This window comes from Bombus vosnesenskii, unplaced genomic scaffold (assembly GCF_011952255.1).
Source record: "Bombus vosnesenskii isolate JDL3184/JDL3185 unplaced genomic scaffold, Bvos_JDL3184-5_v1.1 scf7180000013334, whole genome shotgun sequence".
NCBI classification, from domain to species: domain Eukaryota; kingdom Metazoa; phylum Arthropoda; class Insecta; order Hymenoptera; family Apidae; genus Bombus; species Bombus vosnesenskii.
In genome coordinates, this window is record NW_022882972.1 from 228,540 (window position 1) to 243,556 (window position 15,017).

The 15,017-nt window shown below is 30.6% G+C and overlaps 2 protein-coding genes across 2 annotated transcripts; one reads left to right on the forward strand and one right to left on the reverse strand.

The window, feature by feature from the left end:
- Positions 1-4,698: 4,698 nt before the first annotated feature.
- LOC117235897 (UPF0183 protein CG7083) lies at positions 4,699-8,617 on the forward strand. The gene is made up of 8 exons (XM_033498360.1): positions 4,699-5,013; positions 5,523-5,605; positions 5,706-5,933; positions 6,001-6,210; positions 6,292-6,441; positions 6,639-6,803; positions 6,899-7,075; positions 7,199-8,617. Exons 1-8 carry the CDS (start codon positions 4,950-4,952, stop codon positions 7,394-7,396), a joined length of 1,275 nt encoding a protein of 424 aa, XP_033354251.1. The 5' UTR covers positions 4,699-4,949; the 3' UTR covers positions 7,397-8,617.
- Positions 8,618-9,976: 1,359 nt separating this feature from the next.
- Positions 9,977-14,634, reverse strand: LOC117235898 (dual specificity protein phosphatase CDC14C-like). The gene is made up of 9 exons (XM_033498361.1): positions 14,225-14,634; positions 13,941-14,142; positions 13,352-13,599; positions 13,002-13,263; positions 12,617-12,746; positions 12,357-12,535; positions 11,797-11,909; positions 11,442-11,504; positions 9,977-10,286 (listed from the first exon to the last, which is right to left on the reverse strand). Exons 1-9 carry the CDS (start codon positions 14,298-14,300, stop codon positions 10,078-10,080), a joined length of 1,482 nt encoding a protein of 493 aa, XP_033354252.1. The 5' UTR covers positions 14,301-14,634; the 3' UTR covers positions 9,977-10,077.
- Between the last annotated feature and the right edge of the window lie 383 nt (positions 14,635-15,017).

Here is a 15,017-nt window from a genome sequence, read left to right on the forward strand (position 1 = left end):
GAGTTAAATTGAAATTGCTTATAAATACAACTGTCTGCAAACACAGCAATCGTATACTTGATGATTTTGTTGCAATGATTTATTTAGCTAATGTCTCATTTCAAGGTAACATTCAGCGAGTTTATCAACATCCAGCATTTTTTTTCACCCTGTCCGATTAATTAATGATTAGTCCAGTGGTGTTTGCGTGTCTGCGCGAGCCAGACCACGGAATATAACACGAAGAATCTCGCGAAACCATCGGGAACGATAAAAGGATCATGACCGAATGCTTTTTCAGCTGAGTAGAGATAACAGCTTTTGTATTTCAGCCACTCATGTTGCGTGCACGTTGTTCCTTTTTTATCGGGGAAAATTTTTTTCTCCGAACAGCTAAGGCTTGCTGATCGACCTCTTATCCCTCGTATAAAATGCTACGTATTAACGTCACAAAATTTCTTTTCTATCTTCGCGATATACGAAGATTATTCATCGATGCATCCAGATGAGCGGAGAAAAACAAAGAAAGGTTCTTAACGACAAAACAGTAGCTCGCTTGTGCTAATCGAATGCGTACAAGTGTGTAAACAAGTCTCGAATGGTGCACGAATTGCCCAGAAATTTATACAGAAATCTAAACGATATTTATATCGTTTATCAGTCAAATTACAAACATAAACAAAGAAAAATAACAAATACGAAGATGAATTTTTTTCTTATTACTTTTTCCATCGTTTTTATTGATAAATACTTTACTGCAACAAAAAAGATCAAAGAGTAATTGAAAGTAATAAAATACATTTTCAGATTGATTTCAAATACAAATACAATCATACCAATTGAGTCACATAGCAGTGTTGATGAAATTTCAAAATGTTTCGCATAACACACATGATAATATTCATGAAATTTCAAAATGTTTCACATAACACACATGATAATATTCATGAAAGGTATCTACAAGCGGACGAATATTTTTGCGAGTCAGACGACAAAATTGAACTGTGTTAATAAGAATAATGTTGTAATGTTGCAAAGTCCTCTTGCCATGTCATTTATCGATGTTTACGTATTAGTGAGATACGTAGTTGGTAAACAATAACGTGATTTTTGAACGTGTTATTTATTGTATTTTATTTCCTCACAATCTTGCAGTTGTATGTATATGTAGTTCAGTAGATACATTTCCATAGTTTTGGTAACGTTCTTTCTCGATCCACGAAGATCCTATGTCAAGAGTCATCGATGAAGCCGGATCTTGTTAGTAAAAAAATGTTTACGGATCAAGATAAGACATTTGTACGACGTAACATCGATCTGCGTATTTTGTTTACCTGAGCCTTTCGTAAAGTTGATACCGTGGACCTTGTCCTGTCAAGTGATCATGTTAATTGATTCGAATTAATAGGTATATTTTTTAAAATTGTACATAAATTGTTATAGATATATTGAGTTCAATCTCGTATTAAATTTATTGATAGTGGTTTTGTAAACACATGAGAATATTAGATATTTTGTTTCGAGTTACCACGTATGCTGGTTCACTTCTTTTTTTACAATTCTAAATAAAGGAATAGAAAAAATATTTGATTCTTTTGTGATAGTATAGCATTGAGGTTAATTAATTTGTAAAGATTTATTGCATATTAAACTTTACTAATTTTTACATTGCAATTTTTCTTTTTTTCCATTTAAACTATCGTCCAATCGTATTCTTTTTATTCAGATATTCCTAAATCTTTTTATGATGTTTCTTCAAATAATTTCATTTTCTATTTGAGTTCCAAATTAAGTACGTTTATTCAGTTTTTGTGTTATTTGTGCATTTACTATCATTTTCCCTAAAAATAATTAAAAATTAATTGTATAATGTAGTACAGACTTGAGTAAGTATCCTAAGGTTTTCTTATATCTTTTGGAAGTCTACAACAGTAAAAACATTACTCATGAGAATATTAAAATATCGTTTGTTATTTATTTAGTTCCTATAATCTTCATCGACTATATTTTGAATCTAATGGGTTCTTTCCATTTTTATCTACTATTTGCTAAAATATTCTCCTTTAGTCATAAAGTGACATTAAGATTAGAAAATTAAGAAAGATACTTTTTGTTGAAAATGACAACGTGAGTTCGTGTCGCCATCCATATGCAGATGCGTTAGTTATAAGAAATAGTAACTAGAAAATAGTCCTAGTTACAATCGATTAATTTATCGATAGGCTTAAGATGCTTTTTTGTTTTTATCCCTAGTTTTTGTAAGCGCGTGCAATAAAGGTTTTTTTAGCTCAGAACGGTGTGATAGATTGATCCATTCAATAAAATAATAACTATTGTGATCCTACCTCTGAGTATAGAAATAACAACACTTTTACTTGTGATCTTCGTGTAACAATGAAATAAATGTAGTGCTCGAGAAAGACAGATAGAATCGAAGATGGAATTGAAATAAGAGTCATTGTGTTTTGGTTCGAATGAATTCCTCGAAATCGCTCGCCTCTTATCGCCTTCATTCTTCCCCTTTTCATCTTTTTCTCATATTTTTCTAGACTTCGATAGCTTCGACCCGGTGTCACAGAGTTATCGATATATTTTGCATAAACATATACAATATACACAATACGGAACGCATACATATTCGTAGAAAAGTCACGCGTGGCTTGACGTTTCTGGAGGCTCGACTGTGTAGCGCATGATATGGTTATCATAATTGATTGCATAACATGGTGGGCACGACCGCGCGATGTATGCACCAACAACCGTTTCACGAGGAAGAAGTATTTCAATTGTAACAATGGCGTTTTGTTAAAACCCGTAACTCTACCAAGCGCTATTTACATTCTTCAAATGTTTTCGTTCGTTTTAAAATTCTTTCAGGCGACCGATAAATTTATCTGTAGTTTCAACCAATAATAGTAATTATAGTTTCAAATATCTTTCTAATGTAACAATAAGATGAAAATATTTCTGTTGTAATAGCGATTTAGTGTAACTCTCTTAGCTTTACCAAGTAGGTACGACTCACATTTTTCAAGTATTCTGTTTGGTTTTGAGATTCATTCAGAGAATGATAAATTTATCTCAATTGTTTACCAACGATGACACTTAGTTTCGGATAAATTTATAAGATTTATTGTAGTAATGGTTTTATGCAACAAAAGTGTTTCAGTGCTGATTTTTGTAACTATACTTTATTAGGTTTTTAAAAAGAAGGTTTATCTATTTTGACTCACGTTGATCGCAAAATTTATCTAAATTCGTTATCTCACGATGATATTGATTTCAAATAGATTTATAATTACTTATTCAGTAGAAAGTTAGACATTTCTTTGTATTAGAGTAGAAACATTGATCTTCTTATAAAAATAAAAAGGTGAATTTGTAAAATCTTACAGTCTAAATAAGATTATTTTTTTATTTGCAGTTTTTAATTCACACATAAAATGTATACATGATCTTTATATTTTTTAATTTATTAATTCGTAAACAGAATCTCTCGCAGACTATTATCTTAAGACCGCACTTTGTTATCCGGATGATTTTAAGAGTGCGTCATATATATCTCAGGAAAGATTATTTTATGTTTTGACTATCTTTTGCGTTACATTCTCAAATTTCCAATATATTTATCACAAACCTTGATACTTTCCATAAAATGAATTTTTACAATCAAGAAGCTTTTTGTTTACATCATATTATTTCTTTCTTTTTATGAAGAATCGAAGTATTTTATAAATAATCGAGCAATTTTTCTATATCTTTTCTTCTTTCATTTCTTTTCTATTGTAACAAAGTATGATTGAAACGATTCTTTCATGCTAAGATTTTCAATTGTTCTATCGAAAGTTCTTTCGCGTATTCACGATCGTAAAACCCCCCATGGCGTGGGTTAACGAAGAATACAAGATTCTATTATCTATGATCTTTAACCCCGACATCTTATAATAAAGGGAAGTTGTGTCGTTTTTATTGCAAACTTGCTAAATCGAGTTTTCTTTGTCCGCTTATTAAGAATCTTGTCTATTATTCCAAATTTATTTCGTTCAACTTTATGAAACTTAGAATATAATAAAATAAACAAATTTCGAAAAGAAAGGAATTATTAAAATAGGGAAACATAATTCCGGTTGTGCGAAATCAACACGTTACGTCTTCGTACAATGTAAAAGGATTTAAAAAAGATAAGAAAAAGAGTAAATATTTACTACTAAATTAAATTTGAATTTAGAAAGATCTCAGGCATGTTTTACAATGTGGATCTCGTAATTGGAAACATCTGTACACGTGATTGGTATCGCGGCGCGAATGAAGAAAAGGTACGTCAACATGATTAGTATGTGATCAATGAAAATAATACGTAATACGCTTACAAATCAAATCATTTTCTCGTATATGCTTTATTTACAACTCGTATAATTACATAGAACTTCTCAATCAATATTTCCAATTTTTCAATGTCGATATACATTTTTTTAAACAACAAATATATCACGACATAGTGTAACATTGTCTACATTAAAATTACAAAATTAAACATCTTGAATAAATAGCAAAGTAATTATTGTTAATTCAAATTTTTATTGTTCCTAGGAAAAGGTTTTTTGAAGCAAAATTCAAATATTCGCGCTACTAATTTTAGCCGACGGAGTTGCATATGTGGCGGAATCTAAAGCGAAAGAAACGAAGTTTTTCTTCGAAATGGCGACATTTCCGTACACAGTCGGTAGTCTGATTCTGTTTCACGTAATTCGCGGCACGTATCAGCTGTTCGGTGACAGTTTGCTAGCAGTGAGAGTAGAGTGTTGAGGTTTATTGTTTAGGAAAGCAATATGGCTATCTGGTGATTAGTAACAGTGCGATACGTAGACAAAGGAACAACGCAGTTCTCATGATATTTGGAGACGCGTGGTGCACTCTGTTTTAGTTTAATTTATAAAAGTAAAGGAAATAACAAAAGGAATCGGTTAGAGATGTTGGAACTCGAGGTAGTGCCCGAAAGATCCCTCGGCTGCGAGCAGTGGGAATTTATTTTAGGCAAGTGACGAAATACTCGCGATGTATCGCGGCTACGTCGTATTACGCGTAATTTTGCGATCATCAAATTAATTCATAATAATTTAGAAAACGAACAGAGAATTTCCGTTATACTCTCTCCTCTTTTTCAAATTGAACTTTATTGATGTTGTCGTCATGTCAGCATTCGTACTTTGCTATTTCATTCTATTTGTAAACACCTCATTTGACAATCGCGCGTAAACAAAGAAAATGGTGATCACTATGAATATTTTGTTGCTTATTATGTAATTGTTTACACGTATTGCCTCGCTATTTGAACTTTTGCTGCTGAATTGTCAATTAATTGGCTAATAATTAATTGGAAATTGACGCTTTAATAAGATATCACTTTATAAATAGATATGAGTTTAATGAGAGTCATGATATTATTTGAAATAATTATGTTGATACGCATATAGTTTAATATAAGCAATTCATGAAATAACGATAATGTGTGGTCTACTTTTAAAAAAGAGTTATTCTTACAGGCATGCATTTTTCCCAATCTGTATCAATAATACAATCCCAAGTGGGCATTATAAGGGGAGTACAAGTACTTTATAGTGATAGTGTAAGTATATATTGATAAAAATTAGATTTATATGTTATTATCATATTCTTTACTTCTGCGTAATTAATGTGGAATTAAATTGTATGTTTTACACATGCAGAATCCTTTAGAAGTAGATTTAGTAATAAACTTACCTCATGATGGAGTTCGGCTTATATTCGACCCAGTGGTGCAAAGGCTCAAAATAATTGAGATTTATAACATGAAATTAGTTAAACTCAAATACTGTGGTTTGCCATTCAATTCACCAGAGGTTTTGCCATCTATTGAACAGATTGAACATTCATTTGGAGCAACCCATCCTGGTGTTTACGATAGTGATAAACAAGTATAGTGTTTCCATTTATGTAAAGAATTAGTAAAAATCTGTGCAATCAAATAATGTTGGTTTTTAGGTATTTGTCTTAAATTTTCGAGGACTATCGTTTTACTTCCCCATTGATTCAAAGTTCCAACCTGGATATGCACATGGATTAGGATCATTGCAATTCCCAAATGGAACATCTCCCCTTGTGGCAAAAACAGCTATTTATGTTGGTAACATGGGTGCTGGAGGTGGAAGCGATGAGCATAACTTAAAGGCACCACCACCACCTCTACCACTTGTAATTATTTTTTGCTGGTGTATAGAACAGGACATACGAATATCTAAGCAAGATTAATATTACATAATCACATTTTGTTAGGTTTGCTATCATAACAATTTGTATTTAGAAAAGGCAGATGTCATGCGAGACAAAATGCGTACACGAGGTCTTAGATTGCACCTTTTCACAGAAGGTAGCTCTGTAACAAGGGTATTACTGGAGCCAAAAAAACGCTGCTTAACCAAAGAGGTTATATTTTATAATTTAGTTTGTAGTACAATTTTTATCCCAAAGTATTGTATAGTCTAAACTTCTTTAAACATTGTAAGTGCCCTTTAAAGTGAGCTATATGATCGTTACAGCAATGAGAGAACTTTTAAATCTATAACAATTGAACTTTGCTGTATGCTGCATTCTTATTTTTTGTACAATATACACAATTATAGGTGTTATTTGGTGACACTTGTGAAGATGTGCTGAGTGCTTTGGGAGCACCATCTCGAGTCTTTTTCAAAGCCGAAGATAAGATGCGCATTCATAGCCCTCACGCACACAAACGCGATAAAATAAGACGTTCGGATTTCTTCTACAACTATTTTACTTTAGGATTGGTACATTTTTCTCTTAATAACTATTCCATACTTCAAAAAAGTAAATCAGCAAATCGAAATAAATATATATCTAAACATTCTGTCATTTTTTGTAGGATATTTTATTTGATGCCAAAACCCAATGTGTTAAGAAGTTTGTGCTACACACAAATTACCCGGGGCATTATAATTTTAACATGTACCATCGTTGCGAGTTTTCTTTAACTCTTCCACCAGAAAATAATTCCACCGAATCGGGGAAACTTATAGATGTTTCCCCTTCTCCAGTTACGGTACGATATATTTCTGAATGAGATGTATAGTTAAGACAAATAATAGCAGCTTCAACGAGTCTTTGATAAATGTTTGATAAGTGTTTGAGATTAAGATAATTTCATCGATCGTTTGTTTTTTAGATCACTGCCTACACGAAATGGGATAGAATAAGCGAACAGTTGAAGGCTAGTGCACGGCCAGTAGTATTGAACCGTGCTTCCTCGACGAACACAACAAATCCATTTGGGTGTACGTTTTGTTATGGTATACGCGACGCGATCGTCGAAGTCATGGCAAATCAACACATCGCGAGTGTAACTTTATACAGAGCTGTGTGACCTTGATAATTTATACAACATGGTGCATTATAAAGCGCTCTTTGAGGAGCAATTTTTGAAAAGATGAAAACAAACAAAAAATAGGCATGTTTCAACTCTGTCGGAAATTGCATAACATCACCTTTGAAAAAAGACTGTATGATGCAAAAAGAAGTAACGGGAGTGCAAATGCATGCAAAATCCTGATGCAGTTTCTTTTTTTTTTTTTTAACACTAACGTAACAACATTGAAATCACGAGGACTTTACATAAAAACAAAGAAAAAAAAAAAGAGAGGAAGATTACGAAGGATGCAATGACGGTTTCAAGCTCAGAAAATCAAGCGATATCATTTTGAATATCATGTATTGTTGCTTGTAACGATATACATAAATCTTTTTTCCTGGCATATCCAAACCCAGAGAAATAAAACAAAACAAAAAAAAGGAATAAATATCACGAAAAAAGCAAAAAGATGATCAACTAAGGGGTACAAGTGTCTGCAATATTCAATAATATCATATTTAATATACTGTTTTTATCTTTTGGTTATAAGTTTTAAATATAGTTAAAAATTAAAAAAAAAAGGATCTTGCGTGAGCGATGAATATTGTAATATCTGAGCTCTATAATAAAAAGAAAAAAAAATATGAGAGGGGAGTAGTTTCAAAGGATAATAAGAATTTTGATAGTTAATGATAAACCTATGATGATTATAACGACAGTAACGATTAATAACACATGACAGTAAAATATTATAATGTGCTTAGTGCAAGTAAAAAAAATGATATCTAACTTTCGAGAAACCAAAATTTTTTAACGCGTGTTTAAGATAACAGACAAATAGAAACAAAAAAAAGATAAATGATGACACAAAAGCGATGTTTTGGGTACACAAATTAATAGGCATAATATATATTATACATATTAGAATGGCATTATCCATTCAATCTGTGCAGAATTGAATGTAAAACTGTAAAAGTCTATCAAAAAATGATAAAACTATATATTGAATAACAAAAAAAGTATTTATCAGAGCGGGAGGAATTAAATTCATGGCCTGTTTTTTACGCTTTTATCTATCAAACTCTGATCATTGTGATACGTGATGAAAATTCAAAGCGCAATACATTATATAATATTTAAATTGCAATATTTAAATAAGTTACTTCTTTGTATTAACACAAACAAAGAACAGAAGAAAAAGAGAAAGGATAATTAACTAATTACTTTCTTATACAATTTTTGTGGCATTACATAATTCTTGTGATTATAAGTGTACTCACAAAACTGAATTAGTCTTTAATCTTTTAGTCGCGTAATATGGAATACTATATCATGAATTTCTCATTAGCTTACGATGCCAGAAGGAAAGTTCTTTTCGTTTCTTTTTCTATTCTATAAATTCGAGATTTCACGTTGATGTTAAATTGCACAATTGTATATACCCTATATGAACTTGTTTCCTGCTAATCATAGGGTATAAAGGCGAATATGTTTTATGTATCGTATAAACTTTGATAGTTGATAATCTACAGCGATTATAAGATCTGTAATGAGTAATAATCGTAAAATATAAATAACAAAAAACGCGTTCGAGATTGGAGCGCGAAGCATGAACGATGAATTACTTTGATTGTCACTTTTAACTGCACAGATTCGTGACGATTTTCCTTCCTGTTTACCGAATTAGCAGAAATTTTGTGGTCCATGATTTATGATATAAATCTCTGTAAGTTGTACCCTTCTGTTTCCACCATTGGACACAGATGACATTTCCTTTGAAGTTCAAACTTGAAATATCGAATGATCTCAATATATATATATGTACATATCGAATCTTGATATATATACATATATATATATGTACATATGTACATATGTACATATATATATATATATCAAGATTTGATAGTGATTCAAAAGTGAAAGCGATGGAATAAATATTGTTGTTGAAGAAAAGTGCTAATTGACGCATAATTGTACAAAAAAAGCTTTAAGAGATGCGGATCTGCGTGTTGATCTGCAGTTGTTCTTGTTTCTCAAAATCCTATTTTGATGGAATATCTCCCGTTTTTGTCGATTTTTGTCGAAACAGTTTTGCGTGGAAATTATTTTCAAGTAAATATATAGAGCATAAAATTCTCTAAACAAGCTTCATTGAAGCATTCACCGATGCAATAACAAATGTTCAAAAAAGAAAAGAAAAGGTAGGATTAAAACACAGAGGAAGAGAAAATCAGTGGATCTTTTAGAAATTGTATTCTCTATATAATTATTTCTGATAATTCTTCCCGAGAAATCTCTCTATTTAGTTTATACAAGGACGAATCATTTTGTATTGAATGGATTATAAAATCATGTAAAAAAATTTTCGATAAATCATTTTTCCTTCAATATTTCTTTCAGGCTTTACTGATCCTCGTGTATTTTCTTTTCAACAAATTATATATATATATATATATATATATATATATATATATATATATATATATATATATATACTAATTAATATTATATATTAATTAATATATTATATATAATTAATATTATATATTAATTATAAAAATATATATATATATATATATATATATATTGTATGGTTTGAAAAAATCTCAATTATAATTCAAATTAAACTAGGAAGAAGTAAATTTCGTGTTTAAACGAAATAAAATAATTTCTTTTCTTTTATGTTTACTTACTTATTTCCTTCGACGCGCGTTTTTCAAAGCGTCCAATCCGTAAGAGATGCAATTCTTTTGTCGCGACTCTGAAGTTCGAGATGGTTTGAATTTGTTCATTTTGATTTCGTTCAGTCTATCTCCTTGTGTCATAATATATGGATCCGTAGCCCTGTATTTCTGTGGAGTTCGTTCTGAATCGTCTGTTCCGCGGAGATTTCTTAATTTTCCTATGAGCAAGAAAAGAAAAAAAATTGTATTATAATACCTGCATAGCATAGGACAAAATTTATTTATTTATTCAACGATGTAGATTAGTTACATAGTCTAAATTCTTTTTTATATTCTTCAAGTTTGTAGTTTACCTTCTATACATGCACTAAAAGATACCTTTACAATGACTGCATAATTCAAGTTCCGTCGTAATGTTGATAAATAACAAGAAAATTGCATAAGACAAAGAACACTACCACTATGTTAGAAATTGTAAATTAAACTAATTGAAATTGGATGCGCGCGCAGAATGCTCGGTATGAGATCTATTGGCGCGAAAACTTGTTTTATTGATATTTTCCTTTAAACTCATAATATTCGCTGCAACATATTTTAATAATTCCCTGTTACTTTTCTGAGTCATCAGTTCTTATAAATAATTTTATTTTAATTTAATTTCGATTCATTATTAATTCCAATTCATATTGGTTGCGCGCGCAGCTATCGATAGATATGAAGTATTGAATAATCGACAAGAAATTGATAATGATTGTTCTGTAAATAAATGTCTTCTTACGTTGAAATCTTATAAAAATACATTTTGTACTAATTTTTTGTTTCAATTTCTATGATTATTTCATTTGTTAAGGTATCATAAGTGTTAAAATTGTACATATATTTCTACGTGGTAAGAAATCTCGATCGATTAGTAATCGAAATTGAGATGCGCGGGCATGTTCCTGAAGCAGTTTTGGCGCGCGGTTGTTCTTTCCTGCATGCTTCGACGTACTCTTGAATTTTTTCCTAATTTTACGTTACAAATTATGCCAACACTCTTTCATAATGAGGATTTCAACTACTATGGTTTGTATAAAGGTATAATAATATAATTCAATAGCCTTTGTAATGTAACAGAGCAAAATATTATATGTTAGTTTTTCAAGGTCAGCAGACCTATGCTAGACTATAAAAGATTTATTAAAATTTCGATATAATTACATGAATTAACTTAGAAACACAATTTTCAATCAGAAAAGAATACTTTGTTAAAAAGTGTAACGTACTACGTATATATATTACCTTATAGCAGTTATATAGTAGCATATCTTTTACTTGTGTTTTTTAAAAATTAAGAAATAAAGTACGAAAATTATAAAATATTGAATAAATACCTAAAATTCTCGTAAATTTCGTTTTGCCTTTTTTCTCTATCGGCAGACTATCGTAGTTTGGTTCTGAAACAATACAAATTTACATTGAAACATTTTCACCGTAATTTAATGTAATCCTAACCCTAATTTAAAATTAACATTTTTCACCATTTTTTTTCTCTAATTATTTTCTTTTTTTAGATCATCACTTTCTCGTCAAAGCAGAAATTGAAGATCTTCGATATAAGGGCTGCATTGAAAATTACAATTTTCATAGGTAAAATCTTTACTAGCCTCTAATAAAAAATTCTATTGCTTTTATACTCTTTTCTTATACGATCATTGGTTGATTTTAGGCAGAGACATAAAGTCCTACCTGTGCACCCTCCATCAGGCATATAGTGTATTTTCTTTTCCAACTTGTCTGCGATCGAATATATTCCGCGTTTATGGTGCAATATTACATCGCCATCGCCATAATACTTCAGTCTGCGAATAATACATCACCATGATGTATATAGGTATGTACTGAATATTATTTATACGTCAAGTGTTCCTTTTTTATTTTTCATTAAAAATTAATAGTAAGAAAGACAATTCTTCTCTGTATTAATCCTTTTGAGACGGATTTTCTTTCAATAATAAATGCAATGATACAACATACGGCAACAATATAATGCGATAATATGATAATAATAAATTAAATATAATTTTTAAAATGAAATAATTTCAATTTACAACGAGATCCTATGCTTTAATAAACTTCAATGATGCCAGAAAAATACAAATTATAAAGATTCAGCGATCCTTTTAACAGTTACCTTGAAATATTTTGTCCTATTAGTTTCTAAAGGGTTAAGGTTTTTTTTTATTCAATGATCAAGAATCTTTATTGCAATATTACTATTTATATCTAATAAAGGAAACATGAATTACTTATATCGTTGACCAGCGTTCAACAAATTTTTCTCTATATTTTCTAACCAGGCTTGTTGGTGTCCAATAACGGAACCAGGTCTGCAAATCCTTATCCAGGCAATAGCTTCTCTTGCCGTCATTTTATAATGCTTTATTAAATATGCGGCAATTAATGAACCTGTCCTTCCTAATCCAGCCTGAAATATTATTCATATAGTAAATAAAATAAATAAAATTTGAAGATAGATAAGAAAATTGTTTAAAGAACTTCAAATAACTTTGCAATGAACTGCTATCGGACCGCTGGTATTTTCGCTTAGTTGCAAAAATTCATTCAGTATTCTTCTCGGTGGTACCGTGCCGTCTGGCATGAACATATCGTAATGCGTGATCCCTACATCGGTGAATCTATTTTTAAAGCATCGCTTTAATTTCATTCTAAACTTAGAATCATAACAAATTATGTAACCGTATAATTTCTAAGAGTTTCAGGGAAATATAATTCTTTCAGTATTAATAGAGTAATAAATCTTAAAGATTAGGAAATAGTCAATATTTGCAATAAATAATGTAGTTCTTCTACAATTAGATAATCTTATAGAATGTTTGAAAATCATTAGTTGAAACTATTAAGAACTCTGTGATTATGGATTAGATTTGTACCTCGATGCACTGTATGCTTTCTTATTTAATCTGATCACGGCTGTGACTTCGTTCTTTAAAAAGTAATCAATGTAGCACTCAGGTGGATGATAAGGTGTGCCTGGTTCCGTGCTTGGACCAACGAAAGCCAGGAACTTTTGCGGTACCATCCAATTCAAAGCACCGTTTCTCATGTCCTCGTACTTTTCATACTCAACCACATCAAAGTCGCAGAAATTAAAAAAGCCGAAGGAAACTGCTTTTTTAAGAGCGTTCAAACAATCTATTCTCATAAAATAGATTATATAAAAGATTAATTTCACTCAGTAGAGTTAATTCTCCAGTTTATAATTTCCACGCTAAATTGTCACCTGACAAATGAATACTATAAATTGCTGATCCCATAGAGGCATCTCGAAATGGCTTTATAGGAATTTCACCTCCCATAAAAAGAATGTTGTAAGCTTCTCTTGGACTTTTGTTCAGGTATAATACCGCGTAAGAGGCAACCAGGTATGCGGAATTTGCCCTTTTGTGATCTCGTTGTGATGTATAGTGCACGATTTGTCTATGCTCATTTCCTGGGCTCTCGAGCTTCTTACTTACTTTGCAGCAGTATCTGTAAAAAACATTATTAACAGTATTACGATCCGATAGTAATTCCAATGTTTTCAACCGTATTACATTTATTTCTTTTTAATTAATATTGTGAATTTTTATTCAATTATTTTTATTTAATTATACAAGCTATATAATATCGTACAATTTGTATAACAGTATAATTAAATACAAATTCTCTTAATTATACGACAAATAATTCTATGAAATTATTATCTCAAATTTTGTTTTTTTTCGTATAATTATAAATTATTACAAATATGGTGGACGCTATCAAAAAATAATACTCGAGGGACATATGAAAATTTTATTTAGAAGTATAAAAGGATTTTAAATTCTTACTTGTATAAACAGGCGAGGTTTAAAGGGCCAAAATCGTAGTAAAAATTATTGTAAATTAGCTCGTCATCGATTGTAAAGAAATGGATATTAGATGTGCTTTTTACATCCTTTCGACCGCTGTATAACGTTGCAAAATAGAATTTGTCTTTTATATATTCACAGATATAAGTAACATCTGGATGTTTATAAACTGTAGTAATTTCTAATAGGAAAAGATAAATATAAGATAGTATAGAAAGAATACAAAACAAACAAATTTCTGTCAGTATTCATTTCGTAAGTACCATCTGGGTTGATGTTTCTATTATCGCAAGTACGATAGTTTCTTTTCGAGGGTGCATAATTTGTTTGTTCGTACATGATGAAAGGATATCGAAACGTGCTCTTCCTATAAGCGCAATTATTTTCTATAAACCACACAGCTTGTATGGCAATTAAACAATACCATGTTATAACCTTGATAAATCATTTGTAAATTATATGAAAATTATTATCGTCGCAATTTCCTTGTGATTGGTCATTGATTTTTAAAGACGTCCTAGTCATATCTTGCACAGAAAACAATATGCTTCTTTTTAATTTATTATCGTGATATATATTAATTTGGGGATAGTGTCATAGATTTGTCTGTTTTGTTGTCAAAGATAGTTTTTAATTACAAAATTGTAATTAACCAAACACATGATTCTCTGAACCTGGAAAAACAAATGAGATGAAAAGGGAATGTATTTCTTTCTTATATTTTGTCATTCTTTTAGTTGCAGGAGAGAATTTAAGAGTTACTGGTTCTATAATACGTGTACCTTGGACAATTTTCATTTTCTAACAAAATAAAATCTGCTCCTAAATTTATCGTTATTTGCCACGCCAAATTACTGATCTCATGTTTGCCAGATGTCTGTCGAGTCTCCACGTTTCTCAACTTTTTTTTCTAAAGAGTTGGTTGATCATTGGTCGTTTCTTTTGGATCATAATTCGTATACAATACACTTTTAGAATAATGCATTTTATATTTTCACAATACTGACGTTCCGACAATTCATTTCTAACAATGTTCTAATAACGTTCGCAGGGTTA

Excerpts from the sequence above, each read along its gene's own strand:
- LOC117235897 (XM_033498360.1), top strand. The coding sequence starts at position 4,950 with ATGTTGGAACTCGAGGTAGTGCCCGAAAGATCCCTCGGCTGCGAGCAG. Across the intron at positions 5,606-5,705 it reads AAGTACTTTATAGTGATAGT|AATCCTTTAGAAGTAGATTT; the intron begins GTAAGTATATAT and ends TTACACATGCAG. Across the intron at positions 6,804-6,898 it reads ACTATTTTACTTTAGGATTG|GATATTTTATTTGATGCCAA; the intron begins GTACATTTTTCT and ends CATTTTTTGTAG.
- LOC117235898 (XM_033498361.1), bottom strand. The coding sequence starts at position 14,300 with ATGTACGAACAAACAAATTATGCACCCTCGAAAAGAAACTATCGTACT. Across the intron at positions 13,264-13,351 it reads TTATAGTATTCATTTGTCAG|ATTGTTTGAACGCTCTTAAA; the intron begins GTGACAATTTAG and ends TTATGAGAATAG. Across the intron at positions 12,536-12,616 it reads CGATAGCAGTTCATTGCAAA|GCTGGATTAGGAAGGACAGG; the intron begins GTTATTTGAAGT and ends ATAATATTTCAG.